Here is a 26,740-nt window from a genome sequence, read left to right as displayed (position 1 = left end):
TGTTCCAGCTGTGTTGAAACATTGTTTTAGAGGTTGAGGACCATTTTCACTTCCACAGGAAGTGCTAACTGTGTCACTAAACATCACCTACATGAGCATTGTCTGCATGCGCAATGCATATCAGCTGAACCACGTCGCCAGTAGGTGCAGGGCTTCCCTGCACTGAGGCAGCACGTCACCTGCACCACACTGCATTCAAGGGTTGCATAGGGTGGTGAATTGAGAACCATGGCGTAGCGCACTTTGAGCTCATGCACATGGTGCAGCGAACCACGCATGAATCAAACAGACCTAATATTTTTCACCTTTGCACATTGTATACAAAGAAGACACTGCTCAATTTCAGCTCTTAATTATTATCATTTTTTATTATTATAATCAAGCTTAAATTTTGAGTGCTCTGTGCAACTCTGACGAGCTGGACCACTTGCCAAAAGCCCACAACAAAGCAACAGTGGTAAATTAGTCGGTCGGCCTAAAAGTCACCAGGTGTGCCTTCCTCAGAGCATGTCCTCCTCGGGATCGGGTGGGATGCTGTCCATTGAGAGCCTTAACGAGTTGCTAGGCCGGAGCGAAGAGTTGCAGTACCGTGCCTCGGGAAAGCGATCATGGTATCGCTCCAGCCGCAGGTACTTCACTGTGATCAGGTTCCCTGCAGAAAATCAACAGCCATGCTACAGCTTCAACTTCCTCTAATTAACTCCAAAGTTCTTCTGTAGAAGGTACATAAAGTTTACCAATATTTTTTATTCCAGAAGATTATAGTGCATTACATCTGGATCTTAAAAAACGTATTGTATATGCGGTTTATCTCTTATGAAGACCCAAAATTCAATGAAAGTCATCTGACCTGAAAAAAAAACATTCCCTTAGCACACCTGTGAGGTTCGAACAAAATTAAATGAACAGATGATAACAAAATGAGTCAAAAGTGCAGAAACTCGAATGCATGATGCAAATTGAGTTGGCAAGGGTGGCTCATTACCGGTGAGCGAAACAGCAGAAGCTGTGGCATGGACGAGTACGGCTAGTCTTTGGTGATATTGGTAAGAACTGCTGGTATGAGTACAGCTCAGGATTGGTACTTAAAGGGTTAAAGCAGTACTGGCACAATGTTTCTGACTCGTAATTTTTTTCATTAAATGAACGTCCAGATCTTCTAAATCCTAGAAAATATACTGGCAAGCGTCAGAATGCTCTAAATAATTTACTACACTACTTGTTTCTGCAAACTAACTTTGGTTCCCAGGAGGTGGATACATAATGACGTCATGATAAAGCAGCTTGCTTCATTCCTGCAATCATTCCAGCTGCCACATGCAACACTGAGTGAAGCACTGAGTGCAACCAGAGGAAACGTCCACAGCACTTTTTTGTTATTCTCTTTATGAACAGCACCATAGTAGCTAGCTCTATTGCTACACTAGATCAGCAAATTCTGATCTCTGTCATGAAAATGTTGATTATGCCAGGTCTGGCATTTGGACATTGGCTTTAGCATCACATCAAGATATCTCAAGTTTCCCAACCCTCATACTTGCCAAGTGCAAGAAGCCTGAGGTAGAGTTCCTACGACTTCCTAAACATGTGCCAATACTCCTTTAACACTAATATTTTGCTAAATGCAAGCCACAGTTGTAATGCTAACCATAATATTTCCCTAAATTCAAAGTGTACCAGACTGGCTGCTGCCAGAACATATTGGTTCCCAAGGCCCTCGAAGATTACAGCAAATGTGTTCAACTCTACCTTCCCAAAGATCATGTTGTGGAATAACTTGCCATATGAATAATTTTCTTCATTACCATCAATCAAAAACTGATCAAAAATTAACTATTAAATACATACTTTGCTGTTCATACAATTTAGTGTATTAGTGCCTCAAGTGATTTACCTTTACATGTATTGTTCATTTCAATGCCATTGCTGATTTTAGTATGCTACGTTGACTAACCTCCACTGGAGGATCCTGCTATGCTACTTTAATGCAGGGCTCTTGTCTGTATTTACGTGTGATTCAGCCTGAGTTATTTATTAAATATTGAGTTCAAACTGCACCTGCCTCCTCAGCAAGCCAAATGAGATGGTCCTCTGAGCTAGTTCTGTAGCAAAATAAGAGTGCGTCATACAGTCAGGCTGCCTTTAGAAGTACCACACTTGCACCGACATAATGCAATTGCAAAAGCTCTGTTCTCGCGTGTAGGTTATATGAATTCTGCACTTAAGTGCATCTTCACAGCAATTCAAAGTCCACTGTGACAAGGTCATACCGAAGAAGAGCAGCAGCAAAATTGGTGACAAGACATGCAGAACAAGAGCTTGTTCCTGAAAATTCGCATTGCGTCAACAATGGTGTCGAGATGATTTTACAGAGTTCACCACTGCTGTACGCACTTTTTTGTGTAAGTCACTTTGTCTTTATTCAACAGTTGCAATTGGGAGCACATGGCAGATGCAAACACAAGTTATTTGTGCGAAAATATGGTATATTGCAAAAGCATACTTTGTGTTATTAGGGATATGAACTACACAACAGTTGGAGTCTGCATCTCTTTTCTGATTATATTTTCTTTTACAGTTGAACCTCGTCACAATGAACTCGCATCCAACATGAAACTATCCTCACTACATCCAATACAGTCGACTTCCTTTAATTTGACCCTGACAGGACCGACAAAATCAATTGAATTATCCAGCGGATTGAATGAAACAAGATGCAGAAAAAAATGCCAAAACACATTGTTATTTATTTAGCAGTAGTTGCCCAATTCTAACACGCCCCCGAATTGAAAGTGCACCCGATTCTTCAGCAAGAAAAATGTAGCATGCTTCCAATACTGGCAATAAATAAAGGATGAAACCAGCAAACTTCACCGTCATGGATTATATATCTTTATTTACAGCTAATGTACAGTGTCATAAGTCCGAGACAGGTTTTATTGCTTTCTAGAAACAGAACATGTCCTCAGTATGGTCCATTGCACATTTGATATTATGGATTTATCAAAAGATTCCTCAACAGTCGCAAACGGCATACCTAGAATAACTACTTAACTAGCTCATCCTGCGGCACATGCAATTCTCCGGAACGGCAAAAATCGTGATGCGACATGTTGCTGCTAGCTGCTATTCATGCTATGCAAGAATTTCATCTGTCGCCATCTTGTTAGGACAGTGGCGATGATGCTGGCTAAACTGGCTATGACGGCAGGCTATTGTGAATGCCACAAATACAATCAGATTGCACTGCACTGGAAATTCTTGGCCCAATTTTTCTGGACAAAAAGGCGGGCCTAAGACTTGGGTAAATATCATATTCATTCCTTGTAGGCTACCATTCTTGCTTGAAGATCTTTCTAAGGCAAGCGAAAACTAAGCGTTTTCAACAGGAGATGACATGTTCAACACATTCACTCTCCCACAAAGTCTGCCGGGACACGCTGCCACTAAAGGGGTCACTTTTGGGGTCATTATAGGAGTAAAGCGCATGTGTGCTAAATGGTCAAGTTCGAATGATCCAGCAAAAATAAATTTTAGGATCGAAATAACAAAACTTTGGTCCCATAGAGATGTATGGGCACCAGCTATCGCCTTCGATAAGGATCAAATTAGTCAAAAAATCTAGTTAACTGGAGTCAAATGAATGAAAATACAATTAAAGCTCCATATAACAAACTCCTATAACAAAGTATTTACCTTTTTATAAATTCTTCTTCATAGAACACAGTGTATTTATAACCCCAGTATAACCAAGCCTGTTGATACAGTAAAACCTCGTTAATTAAGATTTCACGAGATCAAGAAGAATGTCTGAATTAACCGAACTGTCAAATTAGTGAGTGTATCAAGAAAATAATAAACAAATGCTCATTGCAACAAAACACTATTGTCAACCGAATGAATCAGCAGGTCCCGTTTCTATATTGCACGGTGTGGTTGCTTAGTGGCTATGGTGTTGGGCTGCTAAGTACGAGGTCATGGGATCGAATCCTGGCCACGGCAGTCGCATTTCAGTGGGGGCGAAATGTGAAAACACCAGTGTACTTCGATTTAGGTTCACGTTAAAGAACCCCAGGTGGCCCAAATTTCCAGAGTCCCCCACTACCTCTCAAAATAGATTGTGGTTTTGGCACGTAAAATCCCAGAATTATTTTTTTAGAAAGGGTGGGAGAGGAAGAGAAGGAGGGGAGGGCAGGTTGCAGCGCTTTTTTTTTATATTATTATTACATTGTGGGGTTTTATGTGCCAAAACCACGGATTATGACGCACGCCGTAGTGAGGGACTCCGGAAAGTTGGACCACCTGGGGTTCTTTAACATGCACCTAAATCGAAGTACAGTAAAACCTCATTAAACCATACCCGCTTGAACAGCAGTTTAGTTTTAAAAGTAGTAAAAACAAATCCCCGACTCAGCGGCCACTGAACATAATGTGTTTTGTATCAGCATAAACCGTACCAGCTTATTGCGTACGTATCAGTTAACACGTAGTGTTTTCACTTTTTGTCGCGCAAACACGGCGGTGCGTCGTCTACACCGGGTCGCTCGGCAGAACAACAAGCCTTTGAGATCAGAACAACGGCATCAAAGTACCCTGTGCGCTTGCACGTGAAGCTCCATCAACAGCAACATCATTTCGGCGCCGTGCCAGAGAGCGTTGTGGCGTCGTGCAAGCAAGGATTTGCGTTATTGCTGAAGCACGGATTAAAAAAAACGCTGGGAGCTCAGCATAGAAGAAAAATTAGACCTTGTTCGTACTATCGAACGTGACAAGAAGAAGTAGGCACACACTGGCACGTGACAGGGATCTACTGTTGACTATGGTGTGTGGCATTTGGAATGCGAAGCAGTTCCTCGGCAGCGCTGCTGCGACCATGAAGAGACGTCGGCTACGAGGTTTGACTTTTCGCCATCGTTGCCTCTATTGTTGCCCAAGTGTCGCCTAGCAGCAGTGATAAGGACGACATGGAAAGCGACAGCACAGGCGATTCAGGCCCGACAGTGGCAGAAGCTTCGTGTTACGTCAGCCACACGAATGCAATTGTCATGACGAGAACAGCACCCCGAAATGAAAAAAGCACCCCGCGACATCTGTAACGCTACCGCACCTGTGCATGGAGAATATGCAACGCCAACGAGGAATCTGCCATGCAAGCATTTGCCGAGAAGAGGGGGCTGGCTGAAAAACTGGCTCGCAGCTTCAGTAAGTTTGAGGCCGCGGTCATCGCTGTTAGGCCGCCGCGGCATCAAACGAAAATAACATTTTTGTCATGCGAAGTAAATAAATACTGCATGTTTTTTTCCCCTTTCATCGCTCTCTCTCTGAGTTCCATTTTTGACAAGTAAGTGGGCGATCTCATGCTATTTCGGTTAAGCAGTACTACCGTTTAATACATACTTTTTCCGAGCTCCAGCCAACTACGGTTTAACAAGGTTTCACTGTACAAGGGTGTTTTTGCATTTCACCCCAATCTAAATGCGGCTGCCGTGGCCGGGTTTCAATACCACGAACTCATGCTTAGCAACCCGACACCATAGCTACTAAGCTACCACAGCGGGTGATTTTTTTTTTTTTTGCTCGTGCAGCCGTGAATTCGCATGGCAGCAGCACGCGCACCCTGTGTTAGAGGTAATCTGCCGTTTGTGGAAAGAATAGGCATGCCAAGATGGTGTGGCATCATGTTAGCTGTCTTTCCGTTCATTTAGTACAGTCGAACCTCGATATAACGAAGTTGTACTTGCAGCGAAAAACTTTGTTAAATTGAATATCTTTTTTTTTAATTCGAAGTTTTTAGGCTTTAACATTAAAAACAACTTCACAAACTCTCACAGAATTTCCGGTGGATAGCATCTGCTAGCAAGGACTTATAAACAAATTGCAAGAAGTTTGAGTCATGATAGTGCAGTTATGAGCTCCAGTGCATGCGGTGCAGATCATGCCGAGAGCAATGCTTCGACGTGGCTCACGGCGTCCAAGGTTTGGATGTATTGTACCACGCGGCACCGTAAATCTTGCACACCATAGTTACTGCACTTAGTGCCCGCAGTAGGCGCCTACAAATTAAAAACAAAAGCGTAAAAAGATATTTTCGGCAGAAATTGATGGCGATGGCAAAGATACAACTACATAAAGTAAGGTTCGTAGCTTTATCAGTGCCATGCACACTCTGGCAAACATTAACAGATCTCACTCGATGACCATGAACTGACAGTCACAACACGAGCAAGCGCTTCACACCGTGTCTTGGAAATTTGAGATTATGCGACTGCCAACACTAGACGCATGGGAACAACAAAATGCACATGAAGGCACCAACCATTTTGGCTCACGCTTTGCATTTTCCAGCATGGTAAAAAAAGGAACCCAGAACTTGTGCACTGAGGAGCTTATCGTTTCGTTTTTTATGGGTATAACGTTCTGTAACCAAATTTTTCTTCATTTGTTTATATTCTTTAGGTATGTTTTAACAGAACAGCGGTCTTGCATTTCCGCGAGTACACTAGATGACGTGCTACTTATGAGATCATGCACAGTGTCTTGACTCAAAGCACTGAGCATGATCTCAGAATTCATAATTCACTTACTGAGAAAAATAAATACTACTGTATTTACTCAAATCTAGGCCGGCCCCGACTTTAAGCCGACCCCCGAATGCCCGAAGCTAGAAAAAAATAAAAATACTTACCTCGAACGTAGGCCGAACAAAGAAGTGAGGACAGCGGTCACAAAATGAAAACAGCATTTATTTAATATAAACATGCCGAGCTCACTCTGCGTTATCATCGCTGCTAGCCTCATCGCTATAGTTCAGACCGTACACACTTGCGGACACGTGCAAGCTTGCGTCGGCAAGGCCCATGCATGCGCAGACAGTGCAGCATGGCTCGCACACATCAAAACGCGGCACGATCTTGCTGAACAGCTCCTCTCTGTTATCGCACGCTTATTTTCCTTACTGCCGCCATCTCCTCATTGCGGCACATGCAGAAAGCTTCCCCCCGTTACCCCTGCAATGATGGGCGTTTTTCTCATTGATGATGAAGCCCCGCCCGGCTTGAACGTTTGATGATGCCTCTTCGGCTAGCACAACCTTTCGTCTGAAAGCAGCACTATAGTGGCATCGCCTGTTTGGTGGCATTACAATAATGCCACGCTATGGACAACGCCACACGCCCAAGAAGGTTAAAAATAAACTGCTAGAGTGGAAACTATGTCCCGAAGGTGAAGCCGCACAGGAGGGACACAATAAAACTATAAATAAACGATAAAAATTATGAAAAAGCGCTTTTTGCACACAAATTATTGTGAGTTAATCAACCTCCTTGCTTAATCATGCCTTATTTTACCAGACAGATACTTATCTAGGTGTATCTCTGTATTACTGATTTTAGTATGAAATCTGAATATCCTAGTCTATTGTATTGGGGAGAGCGTCATCAATATTCAGAAGAAATTACTTTTTTCGTTGGGAACAACCAGCTTTTATTTTCTAATTAGCCTAGCATTACAATAAAAGAGCCAAATCACTTAATCTGTAAGTGGATATCACCCAACAAGGCTCTATTTCAGATGAAGGAGGGGCAGGCATTGGCTTCACCTTTCCTGGTAAGAAGCTATGGGAACTTCCACTCCAGCAGTTTTTCTTTAACCTCCTTGCGCATGCCGGTACGACTCAAGTCAACATAGCGATGTCGCTCGTGTACTTCAGTTGGCAACTGGCACGGCTAATAGCGGCTGAGATACTGACTTTTCTAGATGGCGCTAGCTATGCACCATATTTATCATTTTCAATTACAAACTGGCACGTTTCTTAATATCCTCGAATCTAAGCCGACCCTAGAGTTTGGTATATGATTATTTGAAAAAAACTATTGGCCTAGATTCGAGTAAATATGGTATGTTTTTATGGTTACATTGCTTCGAAAATTTTCCCATGCGAACCAAGACCGTTATGAACCATTACGAATCATCTTTATTTTATTTTTTTTATTCCGGAGCAGAAACTGAATGGAAGCTCTTTCAGTGGAACGCAACCAAAACCATAATGAAAACCATTTCATTCCTACGCCCAGCCTCCAAGATATGACACTTGGCCCGCGCACGGACACATGCAAAGAGATGTCAGATAGGTGCGCGTTCCTGCCCACCCTTCCCCATGCAATCTTGAACACATTAACGCATGCTTACAACCTCCCCATTCTGCTTTTGCAGAAGGAATTATCAGCTCTAGTGTTTCTCCTGGCACAGCAAGCTGCCGCGCGCCTCGCGGCCTCCGTAAGTTGTTTACCAACGTGACAAATGGCGCAGCGGTGTTTTCTCTACCGTGTCCCGTCACCTGCGCTTTGATGGCAGATTTTCCACTCAACCTTTTCACACAGAAGGACGCTTGAAGTAACTTTTGCCTTGACCGACATATTTATAGTTTTTTCTAGATTTGCTAGCCAGACAGGCTCCAAGACATGCTTGAAATGACTAAAAACTTTGTTATCGAAACTGGGTCGCAAAATCACTAAGTTGCGAAAGAAAATACATGGTTTTCAATGTAACTAAGACTGGGAAAGTAAAACAGTTCATTACATCGAGGTTCATTGCATCGAGGTTTGACTGTAGTGGAGGTCGCATTATCTCCAAGTTTCGGAAACACATTGAGGCAAGAGGTATACGAAGCATTCACTTCCCACTGCTGGTCCTTTTCATGACAGCATCGTCCCACTGTGGGCAACACAAAAGCATGGCTGACTTCACTTCGTACCGCTGACGTGAAGATATCATCAACATGGCATGAAACCCTATCTTTAGTTGCCGACTCTCAAATTTAACAAAATGAATATTTCTTTTCATTAAAATGTGCTTTATCCAATTGACTGATATTTAGGAAAATATTGCAACCTCTTTCATGTAAGAAAAATCTATCGGCGACTGTATTTATTCGCATAAAAAGTCGAATTTCAATATAATAGAATTTCTATATAACAAAGCTAATTGCCAATTCTACTAAATTCGTTATATCCAGGTTTAACATACTGTGTTTGTTATAAGCATACACCCCATCAGCTAAAGAAATTCATTAATTTTAGATTTACTTTGCAATATCCGAGTTCATTATATTTAATAATGTTTCTTAGAAAAGAAAAGAAATAAGAGGTCATGTAACACTTACCATCGAACCACGAGCCATGCAGGGCACGATATGCTTGTCCTGCTGACTCCAAGCTGGCACACTTCATGTAGACGCAGCCCTATTCAAGAAAAAAAGATGATCGAAGCCCTTACATTAAATAATGGTCTAAGTAAAATTAAAAAGAGCGCAAAAGAGGCCAAGTGTAATAAGGTTGAGGATGTGCACAATTTTCTGTACGTGTGAGGAAGAGCAGAGAAGGATAGCGGCTTAGTGAAGCGGCATCTCGCATGCAGGGAGGGGCATGGGGTGGATAGGATAGTGCACGCTAGAAGGCAAAGGGGGGGGGGGGGGTTGAGTGCAGGTTGGCGTGCCTTTCTTCTAGTACGGAGGCTGCTGGGCACGACCACATGCACCCTATCTTGGTGGTAATCTGCTGCTGGTGCAAAGGCTATGCACACTGAGGGGCTGATAGCTTCATGTGCGCTGTCTTCTTCTGCCACTGCCATCGCTCTTCATCGCATCAGTGTTGTCATTGTGAGTGTTCGCAGTCATCAAGTGACATGAGTTCATGTTTGCCCGTGCAGCGCACAACGCCATGCTTGGTAACGTAATTAGTAAGCGAATGTTCGCTGCAATTTATACGACCAATGAAACTATGAACTTTGCTTTGTGTTATTGTCTAATACTTTGCTATTGCAATCAATGCTTTGCTTTTCAAGTAATACTGCCATTTTTTTTTAGGTCTGCTTAGCTGCAACAGAGCTGTGTTAAGCAGTAAAGCATACGAATGTCACAAAGGTGGCTTTGGTTTCATATACCACTTCAACCCGCAGGCAATTTTCAGCCCAATTTCATTGCCAAAAAAAGAGGGGGGAGGGACGCATTAGAATTGGGTAAGTACAATAATCAGGCATTGTGAGCTACTATAATTGCTTGAAAATCTTCCTAGGGCAGGCCAAGAATAGGTGTTTTCACAGGGAGATGACGTGTGTTCAACTCATTCACTATCTCCTAAGTCTCCTAAGTTCTTCCAAGACAAGTTGCAACTAAAAGGATCACCATTGGAGTCGCCATATGGGTCATGCATGTGCGTGCTGACTGGTTAAGTATGAATTACCATATTTACTCAAATCTAACGCACACATTCTTTTCAGATAAAACGGGTCCAAAAATTTTGTCCGCTTTAGAATCGAGTATGACCCTAAATCTATGTTACCGTATCACCGCCAGCATTTCAACACGGCCAACTTGTATGCACTTCGAGCCTAGCTGCCGTAGCTTCCTCCACGTGCTGTAGTATGTGTGCTTATGTTAGTCTACCGTCTTTCTTCCCATTTTCTGCATTTGCTCTGTCAGCATGGAAGTGCTAACTGCTAAGAAATGCCGAGTTCATCATGATGCCACACTTAAAAGCAAAGTGAAAGGCCGGTGGGACACATTTAAAAGGAAAGTGAAAGGCTCAGTGGCACACCAAGCCTGGTGGTCCACCGAGCCTGGCGAGCCACTGAGCTTGTGGGCCAACGAAGATTATGCCCGAGGGGGCGTCACATGCTCGTCACATTGATCATGTACGCGAAGACAAACAGAAATCGGGCCGCATCACGTGTGTTCCGAGTTCTCGAAACTCCCGTGCGGGACTGGCACAAACAGAAGGAGAGGCGTTCTGTTCCGGTGGCTGCTGCGTATGGTGTGGCCACGCCGGCCCTATCCTGAAAGCGATCTGCGATGGGGGACAGAGCCTGTGCATCTAGTTGCAACAAGGGCCAATAGCTTTGTGTGCACTGTGTTCTTGTCGATAGTTTGCGTTGGAGCAAGAGGCGGCACGAAGGTCAATTTGCTCACCACCTGACTCCAGCATTTTGATAGCGAGTTTTCACGGTCATCGAGTGAGACATGTTCATGTTTGCTTGTGTGCGAGTGACAGCATGCTTGCTGATTTAGCTAGTAAGTGAATGTTTACAATACGGCCGATAAAACTACTATCCTTACTTCGTATAGCTGTCTACTAATTTGCTATCACAACTGATGTTTCGCCTTTCGGGCAGAATTGCGACCTTTCTTTCTTCATCTCAACTTTAGTACATTGGGGGTAAATATTTGTTTTTCCAAATGAGAGAAAGTTCTATTTCTGTATGAAAGCATAATAGGTGCACGGTAGTGTCAAAAGCTTTTTTTTCTTTTTTCTTTTTCTTTCTGTTACGGGGAAACGGGTGCACATTAGAATCAAGGGCATGTTAGAATTGAGTAAATGGGGTATCCGACAAAGGCAAACTTTAGGATGGAAATAATAAGTTTAGGCCCATAATACCATATTAACTCACATAATGATCGCACTCACGATCGCACCCCTGAATTTTGTCGTCAAAATTCAATTTTCTTTCTCGTGTATGTAACGATCGCACCCCGAACTTGCCGCATCGATATGTTGTGTGCCACGTCTAGCTAACGATGATCGCGCTTACCATCTGTCGAATGCTGTCGAACGCTACGCGAATGACTCTTCAAGACATATCAAGCAGTTTGCACGCACCAAACATTCTTAAGCAGATGCTCTATTTCATTCCTTTCATCACTTTCCGCACTTTCATGAAAAAAAAAAGCAACAACCAAACTTGCCTCAGCTTTATTATTTGTAGGCTTTATAATGGTTGTGGTCAACAACAACAACGAAAAAGGCGCCTTTCGATTCTTCTCGTCTGCACTCGTGGGCATGCAACAAATCGCGAGCGGCAACGATAGTAGCCATGTTTACACTGATATGTTAGAAGTGTACCTTATTCATACGCCAACGCTTGTAGCACAGCTAAGATATTCGCCCACCCTAAGCAGAAACATGCCACATTAGCATAGTAGTGAAGACAAATGCCGCAGTTTCCGCAGCATGCCCGCCATGTGTTTCTATGTCACCGGCAGCTAAGCGCGCCCATCTCTGTTTCTCTCCCCTCAAAGTGGACATGACTATGTTATTGCCACAAGCTTGCCGATAATAATGATATTATTCATTATTGTTATAGAAGAAACTGTTTTTATGCATGTAATGTACTCACGAGAAAAAAAAAATCTTGTTGGACGAATTCGGCTTGCCCCGCTGGCCGCCATTTTTGTTTTGGTGTCCCGCATTGTTACAGCGGCAGCCATCTGTTTGTTGACCTATCGTCATCCCGCAGCAAATTCAGGACCATTTTTTTTTTTCTGAGGGAAATTTAACCCGCGTAATGATCGCACCCCTGAATTTGCGTTAAATTTTTTTGACAAAAAAGTGCGATCATTATGCGAGTAAATATGGTAATGCATGGGCACTGGCCGGGACCTTCAGTCGGGATTGAATTAATTGAAAAATGTACTACTGGGGTTAAATTAACCGAAGTCTCCTGTACTACCATCATGAGGAATGTAGAAAACAAGTTATAAATGTGAGTAGTCACAGAAAATTATGAAAGGTTCAGTATTCAGATTTTGAACTGCATCTGTTTTCAGTTCTCAGCTGTAGTGTTTACAGATACTAATGGAACAGCACATCTGCATATTTCATGTAACTTGAACAAAGGATTAAAAAAAGCATGTGGTTAGCTGCAGCTGAATGAAACCAAAAGCATATGGTTTGCTGCTATATGGCCCTTCTTAGAGTATTTTTTATATTCCACTTAGTTCGTTAAGTAACTAAGATCAGTTATGCAATTCCTTCAATATTCATTCTAGGTCCAAGTGTGTTTCATTGCATTGTAGAGGGGTTTCAGAAACAACCGATCTAGTTTTCTGTGGCAACGTACATGCTGCATGGTGATTTTTTGGGGTATTTAAAGAAAGCCTGCGAAATATGAAATAAAACCACATGACTGTGCTCATGCGCTATTACAGCGCTCTCAACCGTGCTTCATGTGAAAGAACCGTGCTCACAGACCGTGGCGAAGTGAGCGGCTGCAGCTCTAGGCATCGGCTTCACATTGCGTCAGCATCTTTGGTGGTGGCACACTGAAAGGAAGCACCGCCATCCCTGAGAAGTGATAGGCTCGATGCACAGTTGAGAGTGCTGAAATATGATAGCACACGAATGCAGTCACATGGTTTTATTTCATATTTCGCGGGCTTTCTTTAAATGCCGAAAAATATAGCCACACGGCATGTACGTTGCTACAAAAAATTGGACCGGTTGTTTGACAATGCAATGAAACGCAACTACAACGCAACGAAACAAACTTGGCCCTATAGTGAATATTAAGAAATATGCATAATCGATCTCGGTTAATTAACTAGCTAAACGGAATATAAAAAATATTCTAAGGAGCACCACATGACGGCAAACCATATGTCGTTGGTTTCATTTAGCTGCGTTTAATCACTTCTTAAAAATCCTTTGTTTAAGTTACAGGGAATACCCTGTATAGAGATGCAAAAATTTTTTTTAAACTTCCCATTTGGGAACCATCATCTCTGTGCCTTCATTTCCCTAATGCCCTGATGACGCAATCAGGTGAGTGCTAGTAGAAAGTGCAAGTTCAAGGCTCTTGCTTTTGCTCTTACTAGTTCATTGACAAAATGGAAGCGATATTATGGAACGATCTATTTATTTTTTAATGTTTTCATCTTTCATCATTGGCTTTGGTGCTGCCATGGCATTGTTATCACAGAGATCAGCCACTCGGCACAACAAACATCAAGAAAACAAAAATTAAATGGAATGTTACAAAACATGGGCCTTGCAATAACACTTACTGTTGCCACAATAATCTTTAGCCACAGATAATGCCAAGAAGTTACTTTTGTGCCCCAGTTGAAGTCACACAACAGGTAATGAAATACTGCATAAAGGTTAAAGTCTGTTGCCATTACACTAGCCACTCGTGCCATCACACGAAATCATGCTTACCTCTCGGGATGCTGTGTCCACGTGTATGTGCACGATGCCAGCATTGCCCTCACACTTCTCTAGAATCGCGTTTTCAATCTGCCTGGGCCAGTCATCTTCGTACTCCCTGCGGTATCATTGCACACAGCCCAGGTTAAAAAGTGCAGATGCACTAAGTGTAGCTGAACCTCGTATAAAAGGCACATTCGAGGTGAAAATAGATTTGTTATACAATAAAACTCTGGGTATGCATACCCTGATATTACAACTTCCAGTTTTACAATGGATTAGTACAGTACCAACGAACTCCCATAGAGATAATGCATTAAATCTCGATTATACAATACAAGACACGCCTGCGTCATCTCATACAACATGTGCGAAATCAGACAGAGGATGTTGAGAAGCGCTGGCAGCTTCTGGCAATGTCCCCTCCGTCACGAGGGGTAGAGCACTCCTTTGCATGTGCAAAGCTCTGACTGGTTTCCAGGTTCCCCTCCTACTCTTTCTCTTTCCCTTGCGTTCACTGCTCTCTCATCATTCGTTTCTCTTCGCCCTCTTTGCGTCGCTCAAGCACCGCCCACCTTCGTCCTTTCTTTGCCGTCTCCTTCCACTTTCTCTCTCTCGCCGTTTTTCCTGTCGACTGCCCACTCACGCTCCTCCAAATTTTCTCTCAGCAGCACTTTCACTGCTGTCTCCTCGCGCTTTTCCTCCCAGCAGTGCCTGCTCCCATCACGAGGATCTTCCATATTTTCTCTTTATCAGTCATGATCAGAGCTAACAGCATCCAGGCAGCCAAGGAACTGAATCATCTCTGTGTAAGTTGATGAGCTGGACAATTGCAATGCATGATGTCTCAGACATGAACAGCACTGATGTTTGGGGACAGGCTGCAGATTATCGATGAAGCATAGAAATGGCCAGACGCTACAAAGGCTAGCATCACCTGGGATTCCAGAATCATTGTTGACGACCATTCTGGCGAAGAAGAGTATAATGATAGAGCAAAACAATTTTCCCACATGCCGTGCAAACAGAGGGAATGACGACAATAGCAGAGGCCAGAAATGGTACTCTCGCGCGATCACTTTCAGAGACAGTTTCATTTTCACACGATTTTGTGCGAATCTGCACTGGATGCATCTGCGAATACAACCAACAACATTTTTGGCGCTGTGCCAAGCTTGCTATCTTCACGCAGTGCCAAGTGTGTTGTCGGCCGTACACTTTGATCAACCGAGAACCAACCAGCCCAGCATGTATGGAAAGAGTGAAAGCATGTGCGAAGACCAAACTGATTATCTACCAGAAGGCACACAATTCGGAGCTGTCCATCTACATGTGAGTGCACAAGACTTCCCCCCCCTCACGTGTCTGTCGTTTGATTCCCAGTTTTACGTTGGTCGGACGTACAAGGAGTAATTGCCTCATGCCAAGCTGCCACCTCAGACGAGGATGACTCAACAGATGCTACCATCCCTGTGCCTACGTTCACGGATGTGCCACGTAGCGTCTACGGCATTCGGTGATTTGTCAGCGCAGGCAATGCCATAGGTGACCTCCTTGAGAACGCTGCTGTGCTCGGAAGAAAGCTCTTCAATAAATGAATCAATCAACTTTCATTTCAGTATCAAATAAACACTGCTTGACAACGTCTGTGCCACCAGGCTTGCTGTGTGGTTCAAAGAATGTCTATACGAGACTGATTTTTTAAAAGTGTGTAGGTGAGAAAAGAACGTTTTAGCATGCTGGTGGATGCAGATAGCGATACACAATATGCTAAATCCCTCCAATAAAGCCTGACAAGCACCTGCACAGCAGTATCCTTTCGTATTTACTTTGTTAAAGGTATTGATTTTCAAGTGCTGCCGAGTATTAAATAGTCCACAGTTAAAATTGAAACTCCTTGCAACTTTCATGCAAAACAGCGTACTACAGTCGATCCCGGATATATCGAATTATTGCCTATATCGAACAGTTGAAAAATACCCTTGGGAATCCCATGCAAAAGTATAGCGCATATAGAACTTCCGTGCACCGGCATATCGATGCATCGAACTCCGTGCTGAGCTGCGCCCTGGCAAGTGCACTTCTCCCACCATACTCCACCCCTGCAAGTGCGCTTCTCCCATCGCATTCCACCCCCGCAAGTGCGCTTCTCCTCTCGAAGCTCTCGCGATGTTCCCGCGATGTCACGCGCACCGCCCCGCACTCTGAGAAAGGGGCGTGTGGGTAAAAGGCACGTGACGAGGAGCAGTTGGAGTGCGATTGGGTGTGCAAGGGAAGCGGGAGGGAGAAACCGCGCTGACCGCAGGCGCCCGTTTCCTGTGCTTTGGTTGGCTGACACCGCTGGCAAAGCGAGACGAATGAGGTCAGTGCAGCTTGGGCTTGTGGTAGTGCGGAGACGCGGAGCAGTGCGTCTTTCGATTCGCTTTGTTCCTTTTATTCACGAGGCCAATGCGAAGGCTTGAGAGTCGTGTGGTGCAGTGCGTTTTTCTTTACGCTTTTGGCACGTTTTCCGGAGCCATGGCCGTGAAAAAACACAAGAATTTGGATTTTTCAACAAAGGAGGACATCATTCGATGGGTGGAGGCTGGTGAGAAAAACTTGTCGGTCGCTGCGGCGTTCTGAATTCCTCGCAACACCCTAAGTACGATCCTCAAGAACAAAGCTGATGTTAAGCTGAAGGCAGTGCAGTCCAGTCGCCCTGGAGCCTGTCATGTGCGCGTCTCAACCTTTTGACAAGGTCAAGAAAGCATTGTACGCCTGGTTTTTGGAGACACGTGCCAAGAACATGCCTGTTGACGGCCCAATGCTCATGGAGAAGGCCAAATGGTTTGCTGTGGCCTTCAGAGAAGAAAGCTTCGCTGGTGGCACTGGTTGGCAGCAGCGATTTAAGAGTTGCTACAGCATCGTTGGAAAGACCCTTTCAGGCGAAAGCGAGGCGACTAGCACAAGTCACATAGAGAAGTGGTTGTCCAAAGACTGGCCAAATATTTCCGACAGCTTTTCGTCGTCGCAAATATTCAACGCAGATGAGACAGCACTGTTTTGGCAAATGCTGCCAAACAAGGCTCTGCATCTGAAGGGCACTGCATGCCATGATGGAAAGAACAGCAAAGTGCACATATCGATTTTGCTTGCTGCAAATATGGATGGGTCATGCAAACTACAGCCGTTTGTTATCGAAAAGAGCAGGTTGCCATGCTGCTTTAAGAACAGGAAAGGCCTCCCGGTTCAATATGTGTCCAATAAGAAAGCTTGGATGACATGCGATTTTTTCGTTGAGTGGCTACAGGCGTGGGATGCCGAACTGGAGAAGTCTGGCCGCAAAGTTTGTCTTCTTGACAATTGTTCAACCCGTCATATCATCTGCCCATTAAAGCAGATCACCCTCAAGTTTCTGCCGCCAAACACAACGGCAAAACTTCAGCCTCTCGACCAAGGCGTTCTGAAAGCGTTTCAGGTTGGGTACAGACGACAACTGGTGCAGAGGCTCCTAATCAACCTTCGATTAGGAATCGAACTGAAGGTGGACCTCCTCGGAGCCATTCAATGCTGGCTGGTGCTTGGAACGACGTGAAGAAAAGCACAATTGTGAAATGCTTTCATAAAGCAGGCTTTGTGGTAGCAGCAGACAACGGATCTCTTGACAGTGAAGACGATAACGCTGGATGCCTGGACAGCTAATTTCGCGAGCTCTCAACATTCCCAGGTGCCTTCCCAGGCGGCGTTATAGCACGCAATTTCGTCAGCGCTAATGACAGCATGCAAGCTGTAGCGGATCGCGCTGATGCGGAGATTGTGGCTGACATCATGGATGACGAGGACGCAGACTCGAGCAGCGGCAAAGGTTCCGACGAAGAGGCGCAACCACCATGCACTGCAGCTGAACTTGCATTAACTTTCAGCGTCATTTGCCGCTGTTGTGGCACAATGGAAGGAGCTAGCCTTTCTCATTTGGACACTGTCAACAAGCTTGAAGACAGCTTAATGAACTTGATGGTGCAGAAGAAAAAGCAAGCAAAGGTCACAGATTTTTTTCTTCCGAAATAAAGTGCTCTGGTCATCACGCTGTGCTTTTGTTTTTTTACGCACCGTGAAGGCACAGATCGGTAAGTTCCCGTTAGTCACGTTATCGGGAAACTGCCTTGAGTTGTGTGGAGTTGTTAGAGAAGCTTTTGACATGCGCATTTTATATTTCAAATTATTGATATATCGAACTATTTCGTGATCCCCTTCGAGTTCGATATATCCAGGATCGACTGTATATAGACATTTTTTGTTGGCTGGATTACCGTATTTGAATCTAGGCCAATAGTTTTTTTTTTTTTTAAATAATAATATGCCAAACTCTAGGGTCAGCTTAGATTTGAGGAATTTTAAAAAATGTGCCAGTTAGTAATTGAAAATGATAAATATGGTACATAGCTAGCGCCATCTAGAAAAGTCAGTATCACAGCTGCTACTAGCCACGCCAGGAGCCATCTGAAGTACACGAGAGATGTCGCTATTCTGACCTGTGTCGTATCGGTATGGTGGCTAAGTATCGGCGTGTGGCATGGCATTATCGTAATGGCACCAAACAGGCGATGCCACAAATGAAAAGTTGTGCTAGCCGCAGAGGCATCGTCAAACATTCAAGCCAGGCAGGACTTCAGCATCGATGAAAGAAAAAAATGTCCGTCATTGGAGGGGGCAACAGGAGACTACTTTTGCGTGTGCTACAACGAGGAGATGATAGCAATAAGGAAGCGTGCGATAACACAGAGGAGCTGTTCACTGAGATCGCATCACGTTTCGACGTGTATGAGCCGTGCCACACTGCGTGCACGCGGACGCGAGCTTGCGTCTGCAAGCATACGAGGCTAGCAGTGATGGTTCTGTAGAGTGAGCTCGGCATGTTCATATTAAATAAATACTGTTTTCTTTTTGTGAACGCTGTCCTCACTTTTTTATTCGGCTTACATTCGAGGTAAGTTTTTAAATTTTTTTGTGGCTTCGGACATTCGGGGGCTGGCTTAGAATCGGGGCCAGCCTAGATTCGAGTAAATACGGTATATGATGCCTGAATTATACGTTTTCGTGCAGCCCTGGGAAAGCTGTACACAGTCGAACTCGAATACACTGAACATGTTTACGTCAAATTATCCCTTATATTGAACAATTTCTTAGCAATGTAAGGTTAAAACGAGAATATATAGCAAAAAGTATGGTCACATCAAACAAAAACAGCAGCCACTGCCAATACATCAAACTACCCAGTGCAAAACTGCCCCAAAAGTTGGCTTTCCGGTGCTGCAGCCGAACGAGCTGCTAACACCCCCACAGTAATACATTTAGCCCGGCTGCACCTGCATGCTTGCGTGGCTCTACTGCACCATGACCAAGCACCCCCCTAAAAAACATTATCCTGATCTCCCTTGCAGTGCTCATTCGCACAGCCAATTACAGTTCCTCGTCAGCTGTTTGTGGCTTATAGAGGTGTGTCATTGTTTCATGGTGTTGTGTTTGATCTGCATGATGGCTAGCACGAAGCGGCTCAATCTGCCATTCACTGTAACTTTGGAAATTATTGAGTTGAGAGAGAAGAGAAAAGAAATCTGATATCACCACAGTGTCCTGGGCAGACATTACAAAGGAAATTATTCAAAACTGCTTCTGCCGTGCTGGTTTCCACATTCCTGGTGACGACAGTGAAAGGCCCTCCAACAAACGCAATAAAGCTGTCGCCGGTTTGGCAAAGATTAAAGCGATTTGTCAATGTTTCCGTTGATGGATCGATTGCCAACATTTGTGCACACGCACTTAGGTGCCACGACCAAAGAATAGCTTCAGAATTAGAAGTTCATTGCTGATGTCATGAATAACGACACTAGTGAATGGAACAGTGATGACAACTCAGATCCTGTGCCCATCTACTCCAACTTGATACATGCGCTCGATCTGTTCTGCAGCTCCTGCGCAAACATGGAAGTCTGCGGCCTCAGCTGCTCCAAGTTCTTGGACAACACAGAAAAATGGACGCTCTCCCAAATGAACATTCAGGACAATTAAGTACATTTCATCAATAATGTGCTGTAAGAAATTGCATATTGCTTTTATGTTGTCCAATTCTTTAAAAGTTCTATTACAAAACACATCAAACTAATTCCCGTTTTTTGCAAATTCAATATATACAGGTTTGACTGTAATCAGGGTTCCACAGTACCTGATATTCATTGTAGGCGTATGTTCGTAATGTGCTGATACCAGCGAAAAACATTTTGGATTTACTTTGTTATATCCAATAATTCGTTACACCCATGTTCATTATATCCATGTGAAACTTTACTTATTTGCTCTAGAGCCTAAGCTGACTGCAGGCGCCTGTTCTACAAGCATTTATGCATAGAGTTAGCGGCAAATCCCGAGTCTAGTATTGTCACACGTCTTAGTGATGAATGTCAGAGGAAACAGCTTCCTCCCAACAAGTTGCCAACCGTATAGAGCAAACAATGCAAGAGGGTGCAACAACACACTCACACTTCGGGGTCGAACATATGGCGAATCTTGAGGCAGGTGGCCGGCACACAGGACGGTCCCAGAGGCGCACCCGTTGCCCCACTCTGGCTTTCGAATGCTTTTCCCTGCCACACCTTGGAGCGCGGTGGGGAAGCCGTCCCCAGCCAGCGCCACACCAGGTAGCTTTCGCCTTCAATCTGCTGGCGTTCCGTGCGCAGGCGCGATTCGTTCCGCTCAAGGAATGCAACCGCACTCTGCCACAGGCTGCTCAGCTGCTTCCTGTAGTTTTTTCAACAGCGGAAATGGAAGCGAATGTGGATTACTTTTTTCATTGCAGTCAGTGTCAACTAACGATGTGTAACACCTTTAGTATGGTGTAGTGGACACACACAGACCTCTGGAACAAAAAAGTAATTACAGAACGCACGAGAAACTGAAAATGTAGGATAAATTATGATTTAATATTTGATCCTCAAAAGGTTGACATAAAAAATGCACAGGCAGCAGCAGTCATGAAAAAAAGATACAAGAAGAATTTTACTGCATAAAATGCATAAAAAGAGTATGGTAGCACATGGACACATAGCCAAAGTGGTTAGTTGAGGATCAATTACAAAAAGGCTTTGTACGTACAATATAAATATGGTGACTGGTAGCTTCCTAAAAGAACTAACCTCTTGAACACCAGTATAATACAGTCAACTTTCATTAAGCTGCCCATGATGGGACTGACAAAGTTGATCAAATTATCTGGTGGGTCTAATTAAACAAGATGCAGAAAAAACACCAAAACACACTGCTGATTCATTCGGCAGTATTTGCCAGAGTCTAACACACCCCCGAATCAAAAGCGCACCTACTTTATAAGAGAGCGAAATAGAAAACTAATGTAGAAATGAAATTAAAGCTCTTAAACAAAATAAAAATCTAACATGCACCCGATCTCTTAGCCAAAATAATGGGCAAGGGGATGTGTTGTGCAATGGAAGCCGATCGTCTTTGAAGGATCTTTTAAAGTCAGTTTCGCCGCAATACAGTTGTGTTATGCGGCAAAGCATACAAACAACGCAATGACTGTTTAGGTTTCGTATCCAATTGCACAGCACTAGCAATATTCAGCCTAAATTCCTATATAAAGAAAAGCCACATGTTATAACTGGGTAAACACCGTAATCAGACATTGCGAGCCACAGTTATTGCTTCCTAAAATCTTCCTAGGGCAGAATGAAAATAACCGTTTTCTATGGGAGTTTATATGTGCTTAATGCATTGTCCCCTAAGCTCTTCTCTGCCAAAACAGATGCTGCCTCTAAAGGTTCCACTGTTGGGCTCACCATAGTGGTCAGGTGCGTGTGTGCTGACTGTTCAAATTATCCGGTATTTTAGGATCGAAATAACAAATGTTTGGGCCTATACAAATGCATGGGCCCAGGCCGAGAACTTTGGTCGAGATCAAATTAACCGGCGATTACGATACTGACTAATGGGAAATCTGAGCACAGCTCTATACGTGCTTTTATGTCACAATATATTGGCTGGCATGGAGAGTTTGCCTCGTACAGCATGTTGCAATTGGGGCAAAGTGTGGTGCAATTGCCTCGATAATCGGGAGACCACGAGTGGCAGCACGTGGATGACGCCTGGGTGCAATTCACACCAGCTGCCGCAGACAGACTTCCATATATGGTAACGGTGGTGCCATCTGTGAACAGACGATGTGCGCTACTCTGGCACCATCTCATAGCCGTTGCCACAGAGCCTGTCTTGTGTGGCACTATTGGTGGTGCAATCTGTGAACAGATGACAGGCGCGACTCCGGCACCATCTCATAGCCATCGTCACCGCAGAACCTGTCTTGCGCGGAACTACACTTTTCTTCTCACGCTTTCGCCATACCCTCCTCCTCGACTTCCTGCCTCTTGTTCTGCTCACCCTCCTCTCCCACTTTCTTTGCTATCGCCGTCCTTCATCTCCCACTGAGCTCCGCATTTGCTCCTTCGCTCTTCACAGTGCTTGTTCACTCAATTATGAGGAATGCCGACGCTTGCTGCAGGAACGGGTGCCTAAGAGCTGCACCCTAAAACTGGATTAACCAAAATTTAATCAATGGAAGCCTACTGTATTTAATAGACATTTAATCAGGCTAGGTATATTATTCCAGATTTTTGCCCATGCAAGGAATACTGTCTGACGACTATTATTAATTACTCGTTCATTAGTTTACGTAGTTGCCACTCAAGCAGGCATTACTAGAACTAAAAACAGTTACGATTAAAATCTTAATTACATCAACACAAAAATACTAGTCACTTTTCTGCACGTGTGCTTTGGCATGCTTATTTTTTATAGATTTATTATGGATACCTTACATGCCTTCGGGAAGGCAGTGAGTGGGTAAGGCGGGAATACAGTTACATCAATGTAACAAAAGCATTATATTTTCACAATGCAATAGCATGCTGCATCAAACTAAAGACAGGAAAATGTGTGCACGGAAAGATACTAGTAAATGTTGCTGGGATGCGCGACTCTCACGCGTCCCCTGGTATGTTGTTTTCCCGCATTGCTCCCGTCTCCTGTAATCCGGCTTCGCCGCGTGGCTTGATGCCCGTGGCAGTCGGCGTGGTTGAATACGAGAGCTGGCGCGAGTGTTGGGCTGTTAATGCCACCCAACAGCGGGGTTACTTGGGCGTGGGCAGGAGAAGGCTCTTCCTCTTTGGCTCGGGCTCGGCAAGCGTCGCGGACGTCCCGCGCGTGCGCCGATCTATGCTTCTGCGAGACAGTCTCGTGAGGCCTCGTTCGGACGTGCCACCGTTCACGTGACCGTACGCGCGAATGACCAGGCATTGGTGTCCAGCATAAGGCAAACATATTCGCTCGTTATCCGGTCACGGTGAGTCGGACTTCCGCGATTTGTCACACGCCCATCGGCATGTTTTGTGGATAGCAACTCGGCTAGCAGGCATTGATCTATGAAAGGTGCAATGCCCTTGTGATTGTTTGCACTACTGTGTTGTCGTTCCTTTGTCCCAAGAGCACGGGTGAGAAACCCACAACGTTATATGAACATCATTACACTACAGAGCAGGCGTACAATTGTGAAAATTGCCATATGAATTGGTGAATCACTGCAATGAAAAGTTCAACAAAAAAACAGAAGACTAGGCCGACAACTAAACCCTGCCATCTATAATAAACTACCATTAAAACTTTTTTTAGGCAAGTTGGTGCATACTTGATTTGAAAATTATAACAGGGCTAACACGTGCAAACACAAATTGGAACAAGGACGAGACACAAGCGCTGTCTCATTCTTGTTCCAATTTGTGGTTGCACATGTTATCACTGTTATAATTTCGAAATAAGCTACCAGTTCACAGACAGCAGATGGTGTGTGTGAGCCAACACGATTTTTTTAGAAAAATAAATGAATAAATATAAGTATGGACTATAGATGCTACGAAATCAATAGATAAGGATATGGAAAGTATAAGAAAACAGAAAGGCACAACAAGGACTAAACGGTCAAGATAGCAATATGTTCAAGGAAGAGCTGAAAAGTTGCCTGGGATATATCCTGCAAAAATGTTCCACAACCCGTGAAAATAGAGGCAATGAGCGCATTGAGATCTCACACAGTCTGCCTTCTACAACCACCACCAAAGGCACCAGAGCCCTCAGCTAGCAGCGCCACTTTGGGGCAGTAAGGCATGCGCACCGGATTAGTTTTTTACACCAAATGGGACGGCTAGAGTGAAACCTGCCAGCATGTGCAATCTCAGAGGCCATCATGCACAGACTCTGCTAATTCTTTACCATCACAACAGGTGGGGCCAGTGGTATTTCCTACATACTGTGCTTCTGCACACGCACTTTGAGGAACGTGATTATCCCTTTCGAATGACGGCACTTTTTCCGTTCAAACTTTTCATGTGAAAGGATGCGTGCAAATAAGGACTTTTGCCAAGGACATCATCATTATAGTTTTTTGCTAGATTTCTAGCCATAAAGGCTCTAAGTGCATGCTTGAAATGGCCAAAAGCTTTGTTAAATCGAAATTGTGTCAAGATTACTTTGTCAAATTGCAAAAAAAGAATGCATGGTTTTCAATGAACTAGAATTGGGGAATGAAAATAGTTCAATTTTGAAAAATTGAGGTTCTCTATGGTGGACGTTTGACTGTATAGCACTTTTATGTTGCCTTACGATATTAAACGGCATTATTTTCAGCATTACAGCTTAAGATGATGGCTTTAACATTGTGCATTTGACAGAAGTAGACATTAATTAAGGGAAAATGAGAAATCCACCCAATCATAGCAATTGCTACAAAAAAAACCCATATGGGTTCCTCGAAAGAAAAGCTTTGCAGTTGAAGAAAAATTCGTCCTCGTCCAGGACTCGAACCCGGGACCACCGCCTTTCTGGCGCAGCCACTTTACTATCTGAGCTAACCAGGCGGCTAGCAGATGGCAGGGTGAATTCGAATTTGTCAACAACTCGAGGCAAAGGCAAGAGTTTGACGTAGTAGTTCTGCGGAAACCCACAAGGTGGAGAGAGGTAATTAATTAAAAGAAAATGAGACATCCACCCAGTCATAGCAATTGCTACACAGGAAACCCATATGGGTTCCTTGAAAGAAAAGCCTCGCAGTTGAAGAAAAATTCGTCCTGTTCCGGGACTCGAACCCGAGACCACCGCCTTTCCAGGGCAGCTGCTCAAAGGAACCCGTATGGGTTTCCTTTGTAGCAATTGCTACGATTGGGTGGATGTCTCATTTTCCCTTGATTAATTACCTCTCTCCACCTTGTGGGTTTCCGTAGAACTATTACGTCATAAGTAGACATACTTAAAACATAAAGAGGGTAACCTAACCTGGAACTGAAATGTTCAAGCACATACCGTTGAGAAGGGTTGATAAGCATGTCCCGTACATGCACTTGTGCAAGAAAAGGGTCCCTGCAGTTTGGCTGCTCTGCGTGCTCCTTCACCATGGCTGAAATTGGCAGAGAGGGCATTAGACAGTCCGCAACAGTTCTTGACATCACCACTTGCATCTTTAGTCAATTTTGAGCCAAGATTTCAGAAGAGTGCTCCTCCCTCGAAAATGTGTACTGCATCTGCTCTTTGTTTAGCAAACAGTGTGAATAACAGGATACAGAAAAGTGACACATGACACAGGCATGTTTGCTAAAGATTGTGTTCACACCAACAAGCCCGGCTAGCCACTAAACTGGTCTTTGCCCACCTAGACTGAAGAGTTTAAATTTTTGGTTCATGATTTAACTCGTAAACTGCCACATGCTCAACAACAGCACTCTGCTGCTTGTGTGACACACATATTAACCCTCTGAGGGTCGATTTTTTTCACCATATACGACTGCCGAGGATAGATTTTTTTTTATTTCAGATTCCAATTCTTCCTAGGGAGTTATTTCGAAAAAAATTTACCGTAATTGTTCTAGGGTGACTGTAAAGTGAGAAAAATATATTTTACGTTAGTATATATGTATTCTTCATTCATAAATAACAACAGTAAAAAAGCAAATAAACTTATAAGAATTGAAAATTTGATGCATTGTTATAGTTCAAGGCTTTGAAAATGCGCACACGAGAATATTTCAAAAGACTCAAATGTTCCTGCTCTTACACTAATATGTACATCCATAGCGTAATCAAACTGCGTAGGTGCGCGCACTCAAGAAAACTGTGTAGTGTGCCCATCAAAAAAGCAAAACGTGTGACAAACTTCCGCTAAGCTTCATCTTATCGCCAACCAGAGGCAATTAGTTTTTGCGAGTGCGAGTCTCAAAAAAAAAAAAAAAAAGAAAGAAAGAAAGAAAGCAATGGAAACGCACGCGCGGTGGCATCGTTCCTATGTGCACCCCCATGAGCACTAAACGAGTGAGAAACAAGCGGTCGCCCTTTGAGCGAATAGTAACAAGATAGCCATCAGCTTTGCAAGTGCAAGAAGCCGAAACCGCCCGCAGAACAAAGCGCAAAATACCATCCGCCCGCGCGCGCGCCAATGCGCGAGCGGTAGTATATAGACGCGCAGGAGCGAACTAGTGCTAAAATAAACCATGCAACAGAAACTGTGAGAGGGAAGTGCGCAAAAAAAATTCCCTGTATTCCCACATAGTGGCAACATATGACAGAAAAGAAAAAGTTAGGAAATTGGCTCAATATTTAAGTATACAGATGGCACCATAAATATACGGCATCGACCATTTCGAACTTCGTTCGCGGCGCTGTTTATTTATGTCATT

The 26,740-nt window shown here is 43.9% G+C and overlaps 1 protein-coding gene across 1 annotated transcript in view; it reads right to left on the bottom strand.

Moving 5' to 3' along the window:
* Nucleotides 1-340: 340 nt before the first annotated feature.
* Nucleotides 341-26,740, bottom strand: part of LOC142557705 (inner nuclear membrane protein Man1-like) — a 53,853-nt gene continuing 27,453 nt past the window's right edge. Inside the window, exons 9-13 of the mRNA XM_075669744.1 lie at nucleotides 25,374-25,467; nucleotides 20,493-20,750; nucleotides 13,989-14,094; nucleotides 9,161-9,239; nucleotides 341-652 (exon numbers count right to left, since the gene is read on the bottom strand). Of these exons, the coding sequence (XP_075525859.1) occupies nucleotides 501-652; nucleotides 9,161-9,239; nucleotides 13,989-14,094; nucleotides 20,493-20,750; nucleotides 25,374-25,467 (689 nt within the window). The 3' untranslated portion in view covers nucleotides 341-500. The remainder of the gene's footprint in view (nucleotides 653-9,160; nucleotides 9,240-13,988; nucleotides 14,095-20,492; nucleotides 20,751-25,373; nucleotides 25,468-26,740) is intronic.

The sequence above is a fragment of the Dermacentor variabilis genome, chromosome 9 (assembly GCF_050947875.1).
Source record: "Dermacentor variabilis isolate Ectoservices chromosome 9, ASM5094787v1, whole genome shotgun sequence".
NCBI classification, from domain to species: domain Eukaryota; kingdom Metazoa; phylum Arthropoda; class Arachnida; order Ixodida; family Ixodidae; genus Dermacentor; species Dermacentor variabilis.
This window is presented reverse-complemented; position numbering and strand designations above follow the sequence as displayed.